Source organism: Triturus cristatus, chromosome 5_1 (genome assembly GCF_964204655.1).
Source record: "Triturus cristatus chromosome 5_1, aTriCri1.1, whole genome shotgun sequence".
NCBI classification, from domain to species: Eukaryota; Metazoa; Chordata; class Amphibia; order Caudata; family Salamandridae; genus Triturus; species Triturus cristatus.
Genome location: NC_140587.1, coordinates 182,230,119 through 182,255,201, shown reverse-complemented (window position 1 = coordinate 182,255,201; position 25,083 = coordinate 182,230,119). Strand labels below are relative to the sequence as shown.

The 25,083-nt window shown below is 45.3% G+C and overlaps 1 protein-coding gene across 1 annotated transcript in view; it reads left to right on the top strand.

Moving 5' to 3' along the window:
* The first annotated feature begins 21,905 nt into the window (after nt 1-21,905).
* The window catches only part of LOC146830606 (ly6/PLAUR domain-containing protein 2-like), a 30,597-nt gene continuing 27,419 nt past the window's right edge, over nt 21,906-25,083 (top strand). The window contains exon 1 of the mRNA XM_085604058.1: nt 21,906-22,023. Coding sequence (XP_085460184.1) covers nt 21,972-22,023 — 52 coding nt within the window. The 5' untranslated portion in view covers nt 21,906-21,971. The remainder of the gene's footprint in view (nt 22,024-25,083) is intronic.

Sequence of the window (25,083 nt, the reverse complement as noted above, 5' to 3'; positions counted from 1 at the left end):
ATCGTGGCTGGGTCAAACCCCTGATCGCCCGTGGCAGGGTCCCTCACCGGGTCCTGTTGCAGAGGTACGCTGCCGTCGTGCCTAGCCCCGCTCCTCTGCCTCGGTGAGGGTGGGGGGTAGGCGATCGGTCTGCCCTGGGCCAGTCCCGGGACACCTGGCTGCGTGCCACACATGGCTATCTGTGGTGTCCTACTGTCTGCCCGGGCGCACTTGCCTTTGTGCCCACCTTCACGGCTGGCTTCCTGGGGAGGGGGAACCCCCTCCAGGTCCAATCCAGGGAAAGAGGGCGTGCGCTGCTGGGACGTCAGGCCCCTTCTCTGGCAGGGGCCTGGCCTTCCCCGGCGGCTCCCCCCGATGCTTCAGTGTTTTTTCCGACTACGACCTCAGATCAGATGTGGTGACCCGCTGAATTTAAGCATATTACTAAGCGGAGGAAAAGAAACTAACCAGGATTCCCCCAGTAACTGCAAGTGAAAAGGGAAGAGCCCAGCGCCGAACCCCCACCTGGCGGCGGGTGCAGGAAATCTGACTACAGAAGAGTGACTCGCCGGCATCGCTCAGGGGGCCCAAGTCCTTCTGATTGAGGCTCACCCCATGGACGGTGTTTGGCCGGTATCGGTATCGGCCCCCAGTGCTCCAAGATTTGGTCTTCTCTGAGTCGTGTTGCTTGGAAATGCAGCCCAAAGCCGGTGGCAAACTCCATCTAAGGCTAAATAAGGGCGCGAGACCAATAGCCAACAAGTACCATAAGGGAAAGTTGAAAAGAACTTTAAAGAGAGAGCTCAAGAGGGTGTGAAACCATCGAAAGGTAAATGGGTAGGGTCCGTGCAGTCCGCCTGGAGGATTCAACATGGCAGGAAGGCCCCTGAGTTCCAGAACCCCACCGTGAGACCGGTGCCCGGGCCCTACTCAGCCCCCGCAGGGCGCATTTCCTCCACCTTTGGTCGAACAAGAGCTGCACAACTTGGAAAAATAAGGAGTGATTGAAAATGTCATCGGTCTGACACCCTGGGTCTCCCCCATGGTAATTGTAGAAAAGCTAAAACAACCAGGAAAAATACGGTTGTGCATAGACATGTGTCTGCCCAACCAGGCGATCAATAGAGAGAGACATATAACACCCACGATGGATGATATCATAGCCGATCTCAACGACTCCCAATGGTACTCCAATGGTACTAATGCAGGGTATCATCAGCTAAGGCTAGCAGAAGATAGCTAGTACAAAACAACCTTCTCGCCACACATTGGGTTGCACAGTTACAAACGGTTGAACTTTGACATTTCATCTGCCTCCGAAATATTCCAAAATGCCTTCAGAGAGACTCCTTTCAGGCCTACAAGGGGTGCTCAATGTCAGTGTCGACATCCTAATCCACTTGTCATACATCAAGGAGCACTACAAACATCTCCGAGCAACCCTGCAAGGATTATGAGAACACGGCATTACACTCCACAAAGATAAATGCTCTTTTTTTTAGAACTCCATCATCTTTTTTGGTTGTGTTTTCAACCAGGAGGAAGTACAGGTGGACCCACGGAAGTCCCATGCCCTACAGCAAGCAGCAGAACCAACCACAGTATCGGAGGTGTGCAGCTTTTTGGGGATGGCCACATATTGGGTGCGATTCATCCCCAATCTGGCCATAATAGCCGAGCCTTAACAAAAAAGGCACCGCATGGAAGTGGGGCTGCGAGGAAGAAGACACATTGCAGAACCTCAGAGAAGCACTGCTAAGTAAAACCACCATGGCATACTTCGATACAACATGGAATACAGACTTGCTAGTAGACGCCAGTCCCATTGGCCTGGAGGCTGTAATCACTCAAGAAGCAGAGCCCAGCAAGTGGGCGCCCCTTGCATTTGCTAGCAAGGCTCTCATGCCCACAGAAGCGCGTACTCTTAGATTAAAAGGGAGGCACTAGCAATCAAGTGGGTTTGCAACCACTTCCATCTCTACATCAGAGGACACCCCTTCCGGATAGCCACTGACCACCAGCCACTTGTTTCACTATTCTGAGGCATGACCCTCCGCCACAAATTGAACGGAGGGCTATCCAACTGCAACACTATCAGACGGATCTAGTGTATCGCCCCGGCTCAAATAATCCAGAGGATTTCCCCTCCTGGCACCTGCCAGACACAAGGGAAGAAGACACTAACAACGACGCAAGGACGGAAGAATATGTGGACTTGGTTCCCCAAGGGTCATGTCCCTGTGCCCTCACCACTGAAGAGATCAGCTCAGCAACCAAGAACGACCCAGTCCTAACCAAAGTCGTAGACCCCTACTCTGAGGATTGTGGGAGAACTTTTTGCGGGATGCCAACAACTGGTGTGGCGCAGACAAGGAGCGCCTTGAAAGACCATGGAGGGTTCGGGTCGAGCTAAGGGCGACAGCAGACGGTCCGGTGTTAAGAGGGTCTCGGATTGTGATCCCGGAGATTCTCCAGGAGAGATTGATGATCCTTGCACACGGGGGCCACTGCCGGAATGAAGTCGCGAATGAGGGAGAAAGTTTGGTTCCCAGGGTTAGAGACTGCTGTCGATAACATAGTATGGAACTGCCACTTCTGCCAGATCACAAGCAGCCAGGAACCCCTAGCACCAATATTCACGGAAGAACCTGCCACAGCCACGTGGTCTTAAATCGACTTTGGAAGCTTCCCTGATGGAAGAGTGATAGCAGTCCTCATTGACAGCTATTCCAGGTACCCAATAGTCGAAGTAGTGAATTCCACTGCATACGCCCACGCTGCACCAGTCCTAGAGAAGACATTTGCTGTGTTCCGTCTGCCACAAGAACTAAACACGGACAATGGTCCACCTTTCCAAGGAGGAGAATTTAAGGATCTACTCACGTCACTGGGAATATAACATCACCACATCACCCCTCAATGGTTGCAAGCCAATGGCGAAGCAGAGTGATTCATGCGCACGCTGTACAAAGTCTTTTGCATCGCCGTAGCAGAACAGAACAACCCGGAAACAGCGCTATAGCTGAAAGAATGCCGCAGCACGCCAGACTGCATGACACAAAGATCTCATTGGTCCCTGATGCTTGTGGGACACCATCCACGTATCGGACTGCTGGTCTCGGCCACCCTACAAACTAGCGAACACTGATGAGCCCGAAACAACGAAAGGGCTAGCAAGAGACGAAGAGCCAAGCCTCAACTTCTCGTACAAGGAACCTCTGTACTGATTAGAAACTACCGAGCGGGATAGAAGTTCAAAAAACCCTACCAACCAGGGATCTCGACCGTATTGCATGTGAACAGAACAGCCATCACTGCCAAGCAGGGGGAGAAATAGTCACAAGGAATTTGTCATTGTTTTGGACAGTAGAATGGCGGAATCAAGGAAGCAACAATCTGGTAAAAACTGAAACAGAAACAGACTGGGCCAAAGTAAACTCACAGCCCAGGCTGGGAGGGCCAAGCCTGGCCAGTCCTCATAGCCCTCAGATAGTTCCACCTGTGGAGAGCGGGGAGTTGTGTGCTACTTTCCAATCAGACCCAAGCATCCTGAGTGCAAGCCATCGGCCCAATTCCCGACGCTACAACCTGAGACCGAATCCACTGTCCAGCAAGGGACTAAAAGACTTTGTTTGTTGAACTCCGTTGCGATAAGTTAATACCAAGTCGGAAAGGGATGTAATGACCTTAGTCCCACGAGAGCAGGATCAGGGGCTGGACCCGGAAGTGTCTACAAACATTGTATCACCCTCAGGTGTGGGCAGAGATTATCAATAAAGGGGCGAGGAACGCTTGTGGTCTTCTGCCCGTACCACTTGACTAGTGTGTATGCGTACACATTATTGTTATCCCTAAGCATCATCCATCACAGAGTTTGACCACAAAAACAGTTGCCACCACCACCGCCAGGCGTAACCAACAAGGGAGATGGTAGAGGAGTGTTGTTTTGCTGTTTCACCACGCTGCTGGATTGTCACCTGAAATCACAGTGTCCTCAACCGAGAGGGTCAGCTTTCCAGTGATACCTCGCTTTCCCTGCAAAGTGACAGGCAATCACAGTGGGCTTCCCAGTGCTACTGCAGTATCATTCACATGCTGAAGCTGCCCTAAAAAAGCCAGATTTTGAGTTGTTCCCTAAAAAAGAGTTTGGCTGGGGCAAAAGCGGAGCTGAGACTGCAGAGGTTGGAGGCCAGGTACCTGAACAACCAGCCTCCCGCTCTTCCTCTTTTCCACCATTAGGCTGAATTGCTAAACTAGACCTATCTGATCTAAGTGTTCTGTCAGGGAGATAGGGCTGAATCAGGCAGCTCAGCAAAAAGGCCCTGTAATGTCTTGAATTTAATTTGCTTCTCGACTAGACAGTGGAGGAGGGACAAACCAGAGGATTGAAATGGAACTTTGATTTATGCAGTAACCACCACACTGCAGCATTTTGAAATGTATGAATCCATTTGAGAGATGATTGATTGGCCCCCAGATATATTGCTATAATCAAGACAAGAGATGAGCGCAGCCTGAATTATGGTCTTCTGGGTCCAGTCTAGCAGGGCCCAAAGAATCTTGATTAAGCTGCGAACAGCACCCGGACAATGTATTAATATGCAGGTCCATGTTCAGATTGCGGTCCCAAAAAGGCTAAATCTTTCTACCCCCCCACCAGAAAGCCCACTAGACACCAGGAAAAATTAAACAAAGGGGCAACCCACTGTACATAGGGCCATGCCCAGGGCTGGACTGGGAACCGAAACCAGCCCTGGCAAACTGCTTGGCTGGCTCCCAGGGGCCCAGAAATGGCCCCCACCCTGGCAGGCCACAGGGGAAACGTCCGGTGCACGCTATGGCCAGTCTGGCACTGGCCATGCCCCACCCCAAAAAGGGTATTACAGTTATTGGTCCCCAGGGTGTAAGTTGCGGGGGGAGGTTTGCACCCAATGTGCCTCTCCAAATGAGGGCAGAAAGGCCACTATACGCCAGAGATAATTTGACAAACAAAAACAAACAATAGGTGTGGTCCACCATGCACAGGGCCATGCCTCCATTCCAAAATGGCATAACAGTATTTGCCACCATTATGTCCTCCCCAGAGAGGCAGAAATCCCACTAGGCACCAGGGAAATAAAAAAATCATAAAGGGGTTAAGGTGGCCAATTATACATAGGGCAATGCCAGCACTTCAAAAGGGGATAATAAAGCCTAACTGCCCTAGAGACCAGATTGGGGGTTTTCTTCCAATCTGCCCTGAGGGGAAAAAAAGCCCACTGGACACCAGGGTAATTGTTAAAAAAAAACCTAAGTGGTGGGGCTGCCCATCATCCACCCTTGTGAGGCAGATAATGGGGGTTATCTCCCAATCTGCCCCCTGGGGAGTAGACACCCTACCAGGCGCCGGGGATTCTAGTTAATGAAAAATAAACAGAGGGGTGAGGCCAGCCCACCCTACTATAGGGTGATGCCCCAAACCTAACGGGACAACACAGTCTTTATACCTCCCCGGAGAGGCAGATTGGGGGTCTGCCCCCCTGATACGCAGAGGGCACCACGGACTTTACGTTTGCACAAAACAAAGAGGCGTGGCATTGGGCAATACCCCCACCTAGAAGGGACAAACCATTATTTTTGTCCCGCCCCCACAGAGGGGGTAGACAGAAGGTTTGTCCCTAATTTGCCCCAGCTGACAGAAACACTACTAGAAGGTGGGGATTTCAAAATGGGGCGATAGCAAAAAGGAAATATGATGTGGTGACCCACTGTGGCGTATGGCAATATCCCCAACCCAGAATTGGCTTTAGGCTCTGTCTACCCCCATGCGGGCAGATAGGAGGCTTGTTCCTATTAGGAAGGTTGCCCCTAATATGCCCTAAGGGTGTAGAGCCCCCATTAGACACCAGGGATTTTGCATTTGAGAAAAAGAAAGGGATGCTGGCATCCTACCCTGGCAATGGGCAAAATCCCTCACCCCAAAAGGGGCAACACAGTCTTTCTGTGGGGGACTCCTCACTCACCATGAACCGACAGGTCAACGCAGTCACATCCAGCTGCTTCAACACCCTCCGCATACTCCGCAAGACCTTCAAATGGATCCCCCCGAGTCAAGAAAGACAGTCACCCACGCACTCATCACCAGTAGACTGGACTATGGAAACTCAATCTACTCCGGCATCAACAAGTCCCTACTTCGCAACCTCCAAACCATATAGAACACCACAGCCAGACTTGTCCAGGGCATCCCCCGACAAGAACACATCAACCAACATCTACTAAGACCCCACTGACTCCCTGTAGAGAAAAGAATCACCTTCAAAATCCTCACCCACGCCTACATATGCGGACAACGGACCTGAATACCTCAACGACAGTCAACTTCCACGTACCCAAAAGAAGACTCCACTCGCTACTACTACTAGCTGAACCCCCGCGCATCCACAGAGCCAGAGCAGGCAGAAGATCTATCTCCCACTTTGTAGCCAAGACATGGAACGAGCTAACAGCAGGCCTCAGATGCGCCCCCTCCCTGAACACCTTCAGAAAGACCCTTAAGACCTGGCTCTTCGGCTAAGCAAACCAGTGGACACCACCCACCAGCGCCTTGAGACCCCCGAGCCCGGCACCTTTGTTTTTGATCCCGGACTTGGTGGCCATCAACATTTCTTAAAACTAGAATACTCAGAGGAGTCCAGGAATGTGTGGTTTGCATGGATCCCCCAACGTTTTCATACCCAGAATCCCAAGCAAACCTCAAATGTAGCTATAAAGTAACATTTTCCTCACTTTTCTGTGTGGGAAAGTTGTGAGATCCCTGTGCTGGCAAAAACATTTCACCACCCAGCGTTCCCCTCATTCACCCAATAGAAATTATACCCTACTTGTGTGGATGCCCAAAGCAGAGTTAGCCTAAACACTTATGAAAAAACTGCCCTTTTGGACCAACTTTGGTTCCCCCTCAGTTTTCCATTTTATACTTTTTTAGGTTCTCTGCTTTTGGCACCCACACAAGTGAGGTATTTAAGTATTTCTGTGTGGGGTTTCAGTGACTAGTGGGATGGCATTATCATAAGAATCTTGTCACATTTGAAAACCCTTTTCAAAAAAGTCAGCATTCATAGCAAGTCATTTGCCAAACATGCCAGGCTTTAAACATTCAATGCAAACTATACCGACAGGTGCATTTCAAAAGAGGGCTGTCACCATGCGCATAGAACCTCTAACTGTGTCCTGGAATTTATTAAACAGAGTATAGCACTCTTATATTGTTCATCTATTTTACTCCTATCATGTAGGCAGAGTCCTGACAGAGTGAGTGTGAAATGTAATGTATCATGAGAGAGGGGAATGAGATTCAAGGGCGAGTGAGAGTGCAATACACAGACTTTCTGTGCTTAGAAGAGTCTAACATAAGTCTATTGGATGCACTGCCAATCAGATGACACAGCATACCCTGCATTTCTTCTCCTGTAAATGAAATATTGTTTTATAACAATCACAGCAAAACAAATATATGTTTTGTAAACACAGGAAAAACACAAAAGGAGACTGTTTGAGGTCCACATTTGATTGTTGTGATTTGCAATGATGATGGATTTTTCCAAATGTTACTCTTTAAGTGAAGAGTTAATGCACTGAATTTCAAGTGACACAGGACTATTTGAGTTTCTGAAAGTCCATAATATTATGTTATTCTTTAAATGAACAAAAACATGATTACAAAGAGCTAAAAAAGGGCCTACTATAAACTAATGTGTTTCTTTATTAGGGACCAACAGAATGCCAAAATTGTTAAGTTACAATGGGAAAACAAGCGACGAATAAAAGAAATTAAAGAAAAAAGCACAACTGTAAATAAATGAATTATTGTCAATTCATTAGTCTATCTTCTAATTAGAACTATTGATTGAAAATGTATTGGAAACTTTATTTGTGGCATAATAGATTCATATGAATCCTCCCATAATGATAGAGAAAAGGAGGAAAGAGCTTTAAAAAGTGAACAAAACAGGAACCTGACACATTTTTGTTATTAGATATTTTGAAATCAAGGGAGAGTGAGCATGCCATGCCATAGATACCCTGCAAATTGAGGCCTCATGAAACTCAGAAAAACAATCACACAAATGCTTTTCCAGGGCACATCAACCCTGACCAGTCAGAATTATTTAAGCACCGCCAAACTTGCAAAAAGTTTAGATTGGTGCTCCCCATAGTCAAAAAGGGACAGAATGAAGCAATCCCAGAAACGTTAACACAGAAAATGCCTCTGACCAGGTGGGCTGGCTCTTCCTCTCTCAGGTGCTTGATAGGGCTGGGTTCTGCCCTTGCCTTGGCTGGACATCAGATCCCATTCGCGAGGATCTCACTCAACTGCTATATCTCTCCAACACTCCAGCTGACGAGAAGCACCAGGCAGGGCTGCCCCCAATACTTTTTTGCCCCGATTGTAGAACCCTTTGCAGCCCACCTTAGAGCGGATGAAAAAGTGGCGTGCCTCAGATTTGGAAAAGACAAACACGAAGTGCTGCAGTTCCAGATGGCATTCTGTTGAGCTTGATCAATCCTGAGACATTTCCGCTGCAATTGCAATGCCCCTTGAACCTACTTCAACACTTTTCCGGGTTTAAAATGAATATGAGCAAATTGGAAATACTGTATCTTACCCTGTCATGAGAAGAAATGCCATCCTCCAGGAACACATTCAGCTTTCAAATGGACGGCTGCACATATCTCCTCCCATATAAGCAACTTATATGTGAAAATTTTCTCGCCACAATTGACAGAGATCGCCAGAGATGGGGAGGCAGCCCAGTATCATGGCGGGGCCATATTAATACAAGTAAAATAAACATACTATTGAAATTGCTCTGTATGTCTCAGGCTCTCCCTATAACCACACGGGAATCCTTATTTTGTAATTTGTAAAGCTCATTTGAGAAATATATATGAAATGGGGGGGATCACGGGTGGCGTAAACGAGCCTGTGTAGTTCTCATTTTCGGATGCTAGCGGACTGCATTTGGAAAGAGTCTGCAAAAAGAATGGGTTCATATATATATAGGGCTGCGGGGGGGTTGTTTTCTCTCTTGGACCTGGTGTGGAAGCCTCAGAGAAAACCGCCCAACACATGCTCAAGTTCACCAATGGGTACCAATCTTACAGTATGTGACAAAGCTAATGAGCAACTCAACTTGACACATATCACTCCCCATATACCCTCATACATTTCAAACTTGCCTTTATACCTTCACTCATTCCAGGGCAGTTTGAAACCTGGCGACGGGAAAACTGATTGATGATGAGGGACATGTATGATAAGGATATCATTATATCTTTTAAAGACTACAAACAAGAACTTAACCTAAACAAGATTGCAATGTGTTCAACTTCGACAATGGGTTACAAACACAACTGTGAAATAAGCCTGTACCCTATAGAGTGCTTTGTTATACATCCAAATGACACAAGGGGAATCATACCCACCCTATACCAACCACTTCTCAAAGAGACTCTACCACTCCTGAACACATACACTGGGAAATTATGAGTGCTTGCTGAACACAAAATTAGAGTGTCAATGGACTCATGTATGTAGAGATCTGAACAAGTACTCTCATTGGGCTTGATCATGACTGTGGCTGTGCAGCGCCGGGGCCACCCCGCTGCTGCACCGCCAAACCGTGGTCAGGCTGCCTGCCAGATTAGAAATTGCCTCCTGTCTGGCGTTTGTTTTTTAAAATCTTCTGACAATTGTGCACTGTAAATGGGTACAGCAATGGGAACATCAAAAATAGTTCCTGCACGGCATAAACTGAGAAGTCCATGCCGTGCAGTAACTGTTGTGCCTCCACATACAGAGGAGGCACAGGGGGCCCTGCAGGGCCCCCCTTGTTTCCTCTCCACCACGGTGTTCATGGAGGAGGACCTCCATGACACCGCCGGTGAGAGGAAACTTGTAATAGGCTTGATAGGACCGCAGCGGTCCTGCCAAGCTTATTGCGGCCTCCTGACTGCTGCACTACAGTCAGGGAATGGCGGCTGCGGCTGGGCTGTGGTGGTCCGAACACCCGAATCGTAATAGGGCGGTAGGGAGATCACCACCGCCAAGCCCCCACGAGTCTGACGTGCCCATAGTGTCTTAGGATAAGAGGCCTACTACAGGATACTATATAACTGGTACTTGAACCCAGCTAAACTACATAAATTCTATCCTTCAGTTAGTTCACTATGCTGAGGAAGTGTGGCATAGTGGGCAATCTTTTACATATTAGGTGGTCACGCCTCAAGATCCAGCCCAATTAGATGGAGGTATTGGCCGGGTTTTGGACTATTTTGGGATATCCTTTTCCCCATGTTTTTCTTATGTACTCATAGGGATAGGACCAATTGATTTACAATATCAATCAAGAGGTGAGAAACGAATTACCTTAAACTGTTTGGGAGCTGTAAAAACAAGCACTGGTGGCCCACTGGAAAAAGAAGGAGGCTCCAGATATTATTCACTGGAACTCTCCTCCAGTGGCACCACTTGGCGATGGAAACTCCATGATGGACAGTATTGCAGATTTCGCCACAGTCTGAGAACCCTTCTGAACTACCTAACCAATGTGCCAGTCTTCTCGCCACTCCTTAAATCATTACACCTATTTTAAGATCCCTTCAACCAGAGACAAATGTGCAACAGGGAAGGGTTGCTGATAATCTCCCCTCACTAGAAGCGATGTTCTTGCCATATTGACTGCACCCAAATACTTATTGTAATTGCAAATTGGTACTTATAGAGCGCGCAGGTACTCAACTAGACTGTCCCGGCTTTGTAAGACCTCAAGACAGCCAATGACAGTATAACTACCATAGACTCGGCTCATAGCCTATTGCTGGAATAACTATGTTTTCAGTTGCTTCCTGAAGGTAAGTAGATCATGCTCCTATCTAAGTGCCAATGGCAGGCAGTTCCGAAGACGGGAGGCCTGCACCTGGAAGGAGCGGCCACCTATGCAGGCGCTGGATAACTTAGGGGAGAGCACTTGCTGCTGCGATGAAGACCTCAAGGTTTGTTGCGGAATATAGTACTGGACTCTTTTCCTGATATAGGAGACACCCGTGTCAAGAAGAGCTTGGAAGGCTATGACCAAAGCTTTGAACCGGATCCTCTTGCGGATCGGTAGCCAATGAAGGGATGGGCGGACTGAACCACCTGAAGGCATGCCAATAAATATTCCGGTAGACCCAGGTACAGGACATTCACGTAGTCCAGCCTTGATACTATCAAAGCCTGGACCACCATTTTCCTGAGTGGGGCAATAGCTGTTTTAGCATTTTTAGCAGGCCAAACAGGACCCAGCTACTTCTTGGATTTGGGTCCTCACAGATAAATTATCCTACAGCTGGACCCCCAGGTTCTTGACTGTCTTTACCGAGGTTGAAGGAAGGGACATGTCCGAGGGCCACCATTGGCGCCACACATCGCAAGGGGGAAGGTCAAAGAAAACGATCTTCGATTTCTCGGTGTTACACTTTGGTTGGGTCAATTGTAGCCAGGAGAACACCTCTGATAGGCAGGTGTTAATCACATCCCCTCTAAAATCAGTGCCCTTGTCACAGGTGAAGGCCGCACTCCTGGAGTCTCTGCAGGAGCAGGTCATGGGGCACGGAATCAAAGGCCGCAGATAGGTCCAACAATATCTACACAGCCTTGCCTCCCTTGTCTAAAGTCCCCTTAATGACCTTAGAGAGACAGTAGCGCTGTTTCAGTGCTAAAGTTTGCTCTGAGGCCGGACTGGCTCTAGAATAGCACCTGGTTGGCTTCCACATATTCAGTGGTGACGAGTTTATGCATTCAAATGTGGACACTAAGGTTTGGTTGAGGTTTTAAGCCTACAAAGGGGTAAAACGTGAGCAGGTTGTAGGGATGAGAATTCTTTCTTCTGTTGCTATCTTTCTTGGGATTTGTTAAAATCTAGATAAACTGGAAACATTGTAATGGGATATACTGACACGAGATGAACCATGACCGATTGAATTATAAATATGATAACTCTCAGAACTGTATAGGTAATTGGTATTTAAATAACAGTTTTCGTTAAAAAACATTGGATCATGCATACTGACTAGTTTTAAGACAATTTTTGGGGACATTCTTCCATTCACTGTTTTTAAAGTTGGCATATTTCCAACAATTCTTCTATTCATTGGCTGTGGCATTCTCATCTTTATTCTAGTTAAGAAATAAAGGCTACATTCAACCAACAACATGAATTTCGATTATCCATCTGAAAAACAATGCTGTGAATATTTGGCTTTCTACCTTAGATATGAGCGACTGACTGACTTTAGTAAGCATTAGACTCTATCATTCCTTAAACTAGATGCCACACAAGTGCGACCAGTCTTTTGGTGCATAAACTGTTTGGAAGAAACCATTCTCGAAGTTACACTAGAGATGTCCCCAACGTGAAGCAACTACTTCGGCCACTGAAGTTGCACTAAACTTATTGCCAAGCAGTACAAATGCCAATAGTGAAGTATGCTCAGTATGATGTGGCATCCGTTCCAACAGGAATCGCTCCTCACGGAATGTCATCACCTCTGCAATCCCTGGATCTAAATGATCTGTTCCAGAAATTGTCAAGCCGAAAAGAAAGGGTTGTCCCCTTGATCATTCTTATGCCACTTCAAGTGCCACAACGTCTATGACAAAATCCCTGGATATGGAGAGCACATGATCCCATCACTGATTTGGAAGAACTGAACAAAGTTCAAATCACTTTACAGGATGGAATGGATAGCTCTGTTCCTGCTTTCCTGAAAACAAAATGAAGAAGAGTGTGCCAAGTGGACAGTTTGTATCGTTTTTAGATCGAAGCTTACTAAGACAGCACAGCTGTTTGGAGTGCTAAAGACATCTTGGGAACATTCTGAAAGCTGACCTAAGAATGCATTCAGCCCATTACTAACCATTGGCTTTGTGGTGCGTAACACACAGTTGCTTGCTTTTCATTTTCCGTCTTTATTTGTTTTAGTCGGTCTAGCATGTCTTTGTCTCTCCCGTGGAGCATAACCTGCCTGCTGCATTCTTCCACGAGTGCTTGCTTTCTTTAAGCAGGCCTTCACATTTTGCTCTTTTCTTGTCACATTTGCTGTGCAGGTCAAATGTCAGGCTTTGTCTTCCGAGGGAATTTGGGTTTACTTTTTTTTCTCTGACTTCAAAGTGAGAGGGTTTACCTGACAATCTGGGTGTGTGAAAGGAAAAGCTTTTTTCTAGCACACAACAAAATGTAAATGTCTGTAAATTAACTGTTCAAATACTTGAGTATATATCAGAATTAGGAAAGCACAAATGAAGCACTTTTTAAAATTCTTAAGTGTGCTGGATACAAATATTTTAATACGAGCAAAACATATTAATACACTAGGTGATGCCATTTCCACACATTACCTTTTGTATGCTGTATAGTTATATCAATAAAACTGTTTCTGCAAATGTAATACTCATTTCAATTGAAAAAGTGCTGTCTGTAAAGGCAGTGCCTTACTCCACTCTACAAAACTCTACTCCACTCTCTGCCACTCTATGCCCCTCCTCTCTACGACACTCTATGCCACTTCACTCCACTCCGTTGTGGACTACTCCATTTCACTTCACGCCACTCCACTCTGTGCCACCACATGCTACTCCACTCTACACCACTCTGCTCTATGTCACTCCAGTCTATGCCACTCCAAGACAAACTACTCCTGAAAAACTAAATTCAACTCTATGCCACTCCACTCAATGACACTCCACTATGCAACACTACACTGATACTACTATGATACTCTTTTTACTCCACTTTACTCAATTCTACTTCAAGCCACTCTACGCCACTCTTCCTTATGACACTCTATGCTACGCTACTCTACACAACTCTACTCCACTTCACCGTAGGCCACTTTACTCCTCTCTACACCACTCCACTACATGACACTCTACGCCACTTCATGCCACTTTACATCACTTCACTCTATGACACTCTGTGCCACTCTGACACTCTATGCCACTCTGAGCCATTCCACTCTATTACAACTTTTGTCACTTCACTCAACTCTATGCCACTTCTCACTACACCACTCCACTCTATTACACCTTACTCCACTCTACGCTACATCAATCTACTCTACAGCACTCCACTCTATGACACTCCACCCTACTCCAATCTATTCCACTTTATTACACTCCACTCTACTCCACACTACTCCACTCCACAACACTTTCTCCACTCTATGACACTTTACTCAACTCTACAACTCTCCATTCTAAGTCCCTCAACTCTATGTCACTCCACTCCATGACACTCTAGTCAACTCAATACTTCTCCTCTCTATGCCACTCTACACCAGTCCCCTCTACAACACTCTACACCACACTATGCCTCAGTATGCCACTTAACTCTGGGCCACTCTATTACACTCTATGACAACTCCACTCTACTCCACTCCACTCTATGACACTCCTCTGCAAAACTCCCCTTTATGACAACCTATGCCACTTTACTCCACCCCACCCCACCCCACTCTATAACACTTTACTCCACTCTATGCTATGCTAATCTACGACCCTTTACTCCACTTGATACTATTCCCCTCTACTCTACTCTCTGACACTTTACTCCACTCTACGACACTCTGCTTTATGCCCCTCCATTATAGGATTCTCCGTTTTATGCGATTTTATGCTCCTTCATTCTAGGCAATTCCACGCTAGGAAACTCTACAACACTACCCTCTACGACACTCATTTTCATCCACTCTGCCGCACTCTACACCCCTCAGCTCTACAGCACTTTACGCCATTCCACTCTATGCCCCTCCACCCCTCTACATCAATGCCCCTCCATGCTACTCCTCAACACCCCTCGTCTTCTACAACACTCCATTTCCACTCAACAGCACTGTACGACACTCCATGATATTCCACTGTACTGCACACTATGCCACCTGACTCTACTCCTCTCTATGTCGCTCTACTCCAATCCACTTTACGCCACTCTTCTCTATGCCACTCCTCTAAATAACACTCTACACCACTCTAATCTACTCCATTCTACATCACTCCACTCTACACCAGTCCACTCTGTGACACTCGAATCTATGACAATCCACTCTATGACACTTCACTTCATGACACTCTATGCCACTCCACTCTATGCAGGGTTTGATCCACTCTATACCACTCCACTATATGATAATTCACTTCACTCTACGCTACGCCACTCTACTCTACAACACTGTACTTTACTCTGTGCTCCACCACTCCACTGTACTCTGTGACACTTTGATCCACTCTACTCCCTTCTACTCTACAACCTTTCACTATATGCTCCTCCACTCTATGCCCTTCCGCTCTACGCCCCTCCACTCTAGGACGATCTGCTCCACCCCACTCTACACCCTTCACTCTACACCCCTCCACTCACTGCCCCACCATGACACTCTTCACCCTCAACATCACTCTAAAACACTCTCAAGTCACTCTTTGAAATACCACGACACTCTGTGATGCTCCATGACACTGTACGGAACCCTGACACTCTACTCTACCCTACTCCACTCCACGCCACCTTATTCCACTCTATGCCACTCTATTTAAGACACTCTATCCTATGACACTTCACTCTACTCTATCACAATTTACTCCACTTTATGATACTTTACTTCACTCGCTACACCTCTCCACTCCATTCTAATCTACTCCACTCTACAACACTCCATTCTGCATCACTCCATGATACTACTCTCTATCTAACTCCACTCTACGCCATGCCACTCCACTCTAATACACTCTACTCTGCAACACACCAGGCTCTGTGGCCAACTTCATGCTGCCCATGGTTGAAGGCTGTGCTTGGATGCTGGCCCACCCCCTATCGCACATGGCCAAAGGCACCATAATTCACAAATCATAACTTGTGTGTTCCTTTTTCAGTGTATTTCATTTTTTATGATTTGTATAATTTTCAACCCCTGCTAGTCCCGACCTTTGGCTGTTAGTTGTATAGGGTTGCTTGCAGAGCCATATCCTGTGCCCAGCCCACCATGCCCACCCAAACCCACTGCACACGGCCTACCGTGTACCTATTATGTGCTGGCTTTCTGCTATGGTGGATGGTTGTAGGGCTTGCCTAGCCTTGTCTTGCAATGTGCCTTCTTTACTAACTGCCAAATTTCCTGAAAACTAATTGAATTGTGCCAAATGTATTAGTGACTGAAACTCTTGTTGCGCTCCCGTTTATCTTTGCCCCCTCCTTTTTTTGATTTAAATAGTTTTTATTGCCATTTGCCATTTTAATACAATACATTTCAATCCCCCCTCCCCCCACAGAGACCAAGATCAAGAAACATCTTCAGACAAACCACCTTTAGTATAAACATTATAGAAGTAGTCTCTCGCAGCGTGTAAATTTGATGGTCCAAAAAGACAAAGAGAAAAAGAAAACTAAGGAACAGAGGAACAGAAATTCGCACATCCACTTTCGCCTTAGGATTAATCCCTTAGAAATATTACCCTTGGCAGTGATCTTCTATCCAGAGTAACAAAGGTTCCCAAATCATCATTCCTCTTTGTTTTTTCTTAAGTCCCTTGTTCTTATAAATTGCCACCTCCACATTGCATATAGCAAGTAATCTAGCCCTCCATTGAGTGGAAGATGGCGGTTGGGGATCAAGCCATGCGGTGGCTGTACACAATCTAAGAACCGCCATTGCTACAAATATCAGCCCCTGTTGTTGTATTGGGCGCTCAATAGCAGCCACCCCTAAGATCATTTCTTCACTAGAGATAGTAATTTCTTCCTGAAATAGATCTGAAATGAAATTAGATATTTCTATCCTAAGATTAGTAAGTGATGGGCAAGTGGCAAACATGTGAATATCGTTAGCTGCCGCCAATGAACAGCGTGGACAAGCGGTTCCCAAGCCAATTGCCCATTTGCCCATTTTATAGGGTGTATAATACAAGGCAAAAAATGTTTTATAGAATTGTGCTTGTAATTTAATTGACATTAGCAGTATTTGTGCAAGCTTTAATGCTCGCTCCGGTATTGCTCGCTGTACGAATAGGTTAGTCTGCCATCTAGTAAGATGTTTATTGAGATCATCCGGGAAACTACTGATAAGGTCCTTATATATTTCCCCAATTCTAGGAGTAGATTCCAAGCATAATTTATCTATTAATATGATATTTTGAAAATTACAACGCCCCCCCATTTTCTTAGACAAGAAATCCCTGACTTGTAAATACTTGAAAAAATCCCTATTGCTAATGTTATAATCATTGCGAAGTTCTGAAAAGCTTTTCAATCGATTTTCGATATAGAAGCAACCAAGTTGGGTAATCCCTACCCTGTTCCACCTAGACATATAACCATCATGCAATATCTCAGAAAGATCAGAGTTGCCACTAATTTGAGTGTAACATGAGAAGCGTCCCAACCCTAGGAATTTACGGATATTGCTCCAAACTTTCCAAATTCCCTGAATAGTCTTGAGTTTAGTTTTCTTAAAAAAATTATCATTCATATGTCTCCATAAACACCCTTTACTTCTATCTCCTAATACCATTTCCTGTGGGGTCGGGATCTCACAATGATTCGGCTCAATCACTATCAGATTTATACAGTATTTGGCCACTGTTGCCCAATAATAGATCCTAAAGTTAGGCAATGCTAACCCACCTCTTTCTTTTGGTAACATAATCCATTTTAGTGCCCTTCGTGGTTTCTTAAATCCCCAAATAAATCTGGCAAACAAAGATTCGATGTTTTTAAAGTAATATGGGGAGAACTCGAGACAAATTGTTCTGAAGAAGTATACAAATTTAGGTAGAATCAGCATTTTAATCAAATTACATCTGCCACCAATAGTTAAGTGTAAATTATCCAATCTAATTAAGTCTTCTCTGGTGCGCACTATTAGTGGGTCAAGATTTAACTGTACAATTTTATCTACCTTGGCACTTATATTGACACCTAGATAAATAGCGTGTTCCACAACTCTCTCGTCTTCCATCTCCACTTTGTCGTTAATGATTATTTGAGTTTTCCCGGTATTTAGTTTATACCCAGAAGTTTTGCCGAAACGTGTTACTTCCTTCTCAACCATCTTAATTCCCTCCTTCGGATTGGTAGTAACTAGCGCTATATCATCAGCGTAAGCTAAGACTTTGGTTTCATAGTTGTTAATCGTAATAGATGCATAGCCCAGTTCAAACCGGTAGCAGGGGCACTCAGCCCCTGCTCTGGGGCGAAACTGGACAAAGGGGAAGGGGTGTAACCACCCCCACCCCAGGTCCACCCATAGGTGGGCCTTTTAGTTAGTCTATCCCCTAAACTTAGTATAAGTTTAGGAATCCAGTCCCTAGGACTTTAGATTACCCTGGACGAACCTCTGCAACATATATCCTGGACCTTTGACTTTCTATCACGACTAGAAGACGGAAGAAATCTCCCTTGGGGTCAAGGAGTGACTCCCCTGCTTGGCAGGCATCAAAGAGGCAACTGACCGGTCTGCAATTCTGAAGCTCCCAGAGGTGGAATTCCAGACTTCCCGAGGCTACCCCGAGTCCACAGCAAAGCTGAGGCCCATGGCTATCGTGGGTGACGTGGAACCGTGACCCCTGGACACCATGAACTTTTGCAGCAACACTATCTTCCTGGTCATCCTCGAAATTGTGCTTTGGGCTCTGAGTAGCCCCAGCCTTGAGCACCTCCTGCACTGAAGATTGTTGGCCTCCACTTCACGAGTGACCCGTGGGCCAGCTCCAAGTGCGACCGCTTGAGGCTCCTTCGCGATCACTAGCCCATTGGCTAGCAGGTCCCCATGAAGGCAACTCCACTTCTGCTGGGGCTTTTCTGGTTTCCCCAGACTAGCCCTTACTCACTCTTGCTGGGTGAGTCCATCAGACCTTGCTGGTCTGCACCGCAGTCCTTTCTCTGATTTCCTGTGACTTGCCGTTGCCAAGGCTTGTTGGGTCCTTTTTTGTCGCCGACACCACAGCACTCGACAGACTTCATGGCACAGCTCGAATCCGGCTCGTGGACTTCATCGACGCCTCCTGGACCTCGTGGCTGAAAAGTCAAGACACCCATCAACTCACCTGAAGCACCCGACATCTGTGGGCATTGGTCCATCCTGCCCTAGGTCACTGGCAAGTGACCCAGACTCTGTCCCCTCTGCTTTCAGGTTCCTTACATCCTAGATCCAGGCTTGGATTTCTCCGGACACTTCTCCTCTTCACGGCAGAAGCAGTTCCTTGCAGGCTCCCATTGAAATCGACGACGCAACCCGACACCAAAAGACATCTATGCACCCGGCTTCCCTGGGTGAGGTAACTTGAGTACTCTGGTACTCCCGTAGGTGCTAGCCCTAGAACTACCTAAGTCCAAGAGGGTTTGGTCCTGACTCGATTAGAAGTGTCCCTAATCTTTAAAATTCCAACCGCAACATTCCCCATAGAAGATAATAAGAACCCGCGGTTGTGTTTCCACACTGCATACAGTTCCCGTGGGTCTCCTGTCACTACCTTGGGTGGTTCCTTGGGGTCCCAGCGATTCTAGAGGCAATAGGCCTAGTGCCTATTACAGTCGTGGTTCTTATACCACTTTTTTAGTATATAGTTTGGTACTCCCCTAGTGCTCAAACGTGTTTTTGTGCTTTTACTGATGCTTGATCATTTGTAACTTTAGTACTTTGAACTCCAGTCTCATAAAGAGACTAGAGGGGTGTGTTTAACCTTAAATACATATATTTTGAATATATACCTGGTGTATATATTTGGTCATTCAAGAGATTATAGACTGGTAAAACAAGCTGCTTTACATTCCTTCAAGACTTAGCCTGAAGGCTGCTCTCCATAGCTACCACTAGGATAGCTTTCACATAAGGTTGTCTTTAACCATTCACCATAAGGGGTTGTTTGGACTGATACAAGGTGCCCACTAGGACTAGTGGACAGCATATATCAGGCCACCTTCTCACAGCAGATACCGGCCATGTTTTGTTTTTGTGGGTGCCCCGGTGCCCAACCAGGGCACCCACATCTTTAAAATAGGTTGGGGCCATGGGAGGAGCCCCAGGGGCCCGAAGCCCTTCCGGCACCTTGATAAACATCCATTGTGAGTGCTGGCAGCAGACAGACACTTTTATTTTTTGTGGGACCCCCAGTGCCCTGTAGGACCAACCACATCTTTGAAATAGGTTGGGCGCTATGGGGGTGGAGCTACAGTGCAACTTGACCGGCCATCACCCATTATGGGTGCTGGCAGGAGACTGACACTTTTCGTGGGTGCCCTGGTTTCTACCTGGGGCACCCTCATCTTTAAAATAATTTGAGGGCTGTGGGGGGACCCCCAGGGCCCCCATGGCCTCTGCTAGCTACCAAGCCCTCACCCATCTTGAGTACTGGCAGGGGCCGGCAACAAGAATGATCCGGCCCTACTGGAGCAAATTTTCACCCTGCTCCCACAGCAGGAGAAAACATTCTTACTTGCTGGCAGGAAAAAAAGCTAAGGTTTGCTCCTGCCTCGCGGGAACATTACTGCCCAAAAAACATATATACACCAACCCCCACCCCATAACATCCAGCTGGCTTAAAAAAGCGGACTGGAGCTCCTTTATTTATTTATTTTTTACGGCACCACAGAATGCTGCTGTTCAACTGTGCGGCCCCCCCTCCCAAAAATAAATTTGTTTGCCCTCTAGGTGTCTCTGAAATCCCCCCAGGCCTCACGGGGCAGAGTATCCTAGCATGCCTGCCATACGTTCCTTTTCAACTTTTTTTGAGGACAGGGGACTGAGTACCCGAGTCCTAGAATAACTTTCACTACACCTTTGTTGATGTGGTGGCAGCCAATCAGATCTTATCTTGAGCTCTGTCACGTGAATCCTCCATGACATGAAATATACGTTAAAGTTGAACAAGTTCTCAAAAACTACTGAACCAATTTACACTAAATTATAAACAGCACACTTTTTGGACCAAGATCTAGCTCTTTGCCCAATTTTGTGTAATTCTGTTCAGCAGTTTTGGCTGTAGCTGTATCTAGTTTTCTTATGGAAAATTACATGGGGTAAACTAGTTTTAGGACCTCTACCCCCTTTTTCTCAGCCCCTGCTTGACAGACCACCCCAAAAGTTTTCAGGAAGGAGCTGACGCCAATAAGACATTTTTTGGGAAAGTTTTGTGATGATTCGTTAAAGGCCACCTAAAGTTACTAGCAATCAAAAAAGAATATTCCTATGGAAATATATGCAGATGTGCAGAGGGTAAATGTTATTTATTATCATTGTTGAGTGGTTAGTGCCATGGAATTTGTGCATGTGCAGTTGTTATAACAAAGGATCTTTATCCAAAACCTGGATGCAAGGGGTTACATTTATGCAGTATGTGTAGAATGGAGAAATCATATTAAAAAGACCTCCTAACGATAAATAGATTTCTCCATGTAAAGTAATTATTACATGCAAGCTGTGAGGCAGTAAAAAGTATTTTCCTCATGTAAATTTTACTGTACTTAAATAAACTTGAATGTGAACTTTGCATTGTAGTAATGAATTTGTGAATGTGCATTTATCAGTACAATTGCTCTAAATAATATGTGCTACTGGGCCACATTAATTTCACTGCCATAGCATAAATAGATATTGTGTGTGTGCGTGTGTGTGTGTGTGGGCGTGTGTGCACTCATATACATATAGATGCATGACTTTCAATAAAGTTGAAAAAGCTCATGGAAATCTATTACAGACACTGGGCGGATACATAATTTCACAACAAGGTGTGGTTTTTGTCATTTTGATTAATGCCTTCACGGTTAAAACATATTGTGATTCATGCCGCCTAACACACTACACTGTCTAAAGCCAATGTTTTATCACATTTTATAATTATAATTCAGTATGTGGAAGAATGCATTTATATAACTGCTCGCCACTCTCAGTTCTCCATTCACAACCTGAAGCATCTGCTGAAGATGAAGCCTCTTCTGTTCTCCCTTCTAGCTGTAATCATGTGTATGGAGCTAGGTGAGCCCTAAAGCACCTTAATATTGCATGCTGTATTGAGATGTATGACGCCAAATGCCTTATATGAAGAGATAGAATAAGAATCTTCACAACCACTTTTCTTCAGCAATAAATAAGATCTGAACAAATTCCATTTCATTTAGTGTGCTTAGATTTTCTGTTTTGCTGATTTGTATATTCATGCAATGTGACACTCAGGAAGTTTATCATATTCATTGTGATGATCCATTATTTTATGTAATGTACAAGCATAGCAGAAACATAACCAAAAGGCAATGAGTGATTGGAGGGGCAACTGGGTTCTCAGAGCAGATATGGTATTCTTTAAGGAGCTGTTTATTTGGATCTTTCCTAAATGGAAGCAGGGTTGGGCAGCTCCTGGTGGAAACAGAACTGTAGATCCTAGATGCATAATTGGGGAAGGCCTATAGCCTTGTTGATTGTTTTTGCACTTCTTTATTTCCAGTCCAATGATGTGCTGGCTGTGGGCGGGTATGCTGAGAGCCAATGGAAGTTGTGAGATTATCAGTCGCAAAGGCAGGGGGCTAGTTGTCATGACATAGCAGATGCAGCTGGTTATGAAGATGGTGCGAGTTGGCAAGACAGGCCAGCGGAGTTCCATCATGGTGGGGGTATTGCATTCATATTTCCTCAGGCCCTGCAGGAGACTTGCTTTGGTATGTGGGATGCACTTTAGGGGAGCCAATCTGGAGTCTGGGAGAGTGTACAACCGAGTTGCAGCCACCCAGATGCAAGAGTGCAAGGGTGTGAACAGCAATTCTAAAGTTGCTTTTTGGAGGAATAGGTTCACCTTCTGCTGTATCAGGACATCTTAGTTTCCTTTGTGATGTGTTCCCTAAGAGTGAGGTCGTTTTCCACCATGATTTTGAGTTAATTTGCATTGCGTTATTGTTGTAATTCTCATCTGTCCATGTTAGTGTCATTGAGCAAGGTTTGGACTATTTGTTGCATGTCATTCTTGATGAATAGTTGGAATTCTAGCTTGGGGTTGACCATTAGGTAAGTGCTGAATAACTAGTTTGAGATAAGGCACAGACATTGCTTGAGATGTTGTGTGGAGTGGAGGAGACTTTCAGGTAGAGTTGTGTGTCATCAGTGTATGTAAGAAGTTTGATGTCAAGGGTCTTCTTGTAGAGGTTGGAAATCCCAGGGGACAAGATAGAACACTTAGAGATTCTGCTGGTGATAGGGATCACATTGGTGTCAGTTAGATAGGTGGGAGAAGTACCAGTCAAGGGTATTCAAAACTTTATGGGTGAATGATGGAAGGATGATCAACCATTTTGAAAGTGGCTGAGATGTACAGAAATATCAGTAGGTAGGGAACTCCTTTGTTTGTGTTCAGAAGGGCATTACTTATGACATGTAATGTTGCTGTCTACATGCTCCAGCATGATCTGCAGTCAGAATAATAGTTGCTGGAGATGGTTGTTCTGATCCTGGGGTTATTGGTAGACTGCTTTCTCTTCATAATGCAGATTAAGGATAGCTGAGCAATGGGCGGTAGTTGGCACGATTAACAGGGTTTACTGTGGATTCTTCATGGAAGATACCTTGAATGATTGAGTCACGCTCTTGAGGTTCCCTGGTTAAGGTTTATGTATAGCTGGTGCAAGATGTTGAAGCTATTAAAATTCTGGGAAAACCCTGAACTAATTCAGAAAGTTGATGTGCAGGCTCTAAAGCTGCATACTGGCACTATTTTCACAAGTGCCAATATAAAAAGAGTAATTTGGACCACATGACTGAGAGGTTCATTGAGATCAAACCAGCTCGGGCATTTGAGCATTTTTTGGACACTGTTACCCCTCTCTTTGCCAAAAGTCTTTATTTAAGGTTCAGGTATGGTTGTCAGCGTCTGAGAATGTTCAGCAACAACTGGAATAAAAATCAGGTTCCCGCAGCATGCCCAGTTTGTGAACTGGACAGAGATCCATTGGATCACATTTTAATCTTATGCCCTGGTTACCAAGACCTACGTTTGACCAATTTGTCTGACCCGGATGGTCACACAGTACCAACAGACTCATCGTATACTGGGAACAGATACATGAGAACATGTCGTGTTCGCAATAAGTCGTTTTTTCCTTAATGCCTGGTACAAGCGTGAAAAGCTTTTATGGTCAATTTTCATAATGATGCATTTTTATGTGCCTAGAGCTCTTAGTAGAAGTAATTAATTATACTTGTGGGACCTGTGGGGACATTGTGAATGATATTTTAAAGTTTGCATTTTTATTCTCTTTTGCATTTTAAATTGTCCTATGATGCACTGTGATATATGTCATTACTGCTGACCAATATATTATGGTCCTATAATCTGTTTTTATCAAATGTGACCTCTGGTCATCATCATTCTATTGATTTTATTTTCTGCTTCCCATCACATTTTAACTGCAGTTGAATGTGATGTATTTTTGTATACTTTGATGGCATGTTCTACCCAATAAAGTACTTTGATGATTGAGGCACTGACAATGGCGAGTAGAGGTGGGAAAGCTTCTCTGCAGACTGTTTTGTGTAGGACAAAGGTAAGACATGTTAATAGTAGATGGCTTTGATGGAGTTGAGGATGTTCATAAGATCTAAGAGAGGCTGGGTTATTGTTATACTGCTTGTGTTCTGTTAATTTGAGTTACTTTAGTCTATGATTTATTTCATCTCACAACACATGGTGCCAACAGTTGCCTCAGAGCTCCTATTTCCAAAATCTATTTTAAAAACAGAAACCCAACTTACCATAAAAACAAGGAAATGGACTAACTGAAGACTTAATTTAGAGAATGCACAATTTTTCAGGAACTAAATTTCTTTTTCATAACTGTTTACTGAAAAATCGTATTTTACTGCTGGATTTTGTAAATACAGGACCCTGTCTTTCCTTGAAACTGTATGGGTGAAATCTATGGACTTTTCTTCAAGCATTTGATTAGTGTTTTACATGAAAGGGTGAAACAATAGGTACAGAAAGGAAAAAGAGGGAGGGTAATTATATGAAACAAACATTTTGCATATATGTACTCATGGCACGAATGCAAT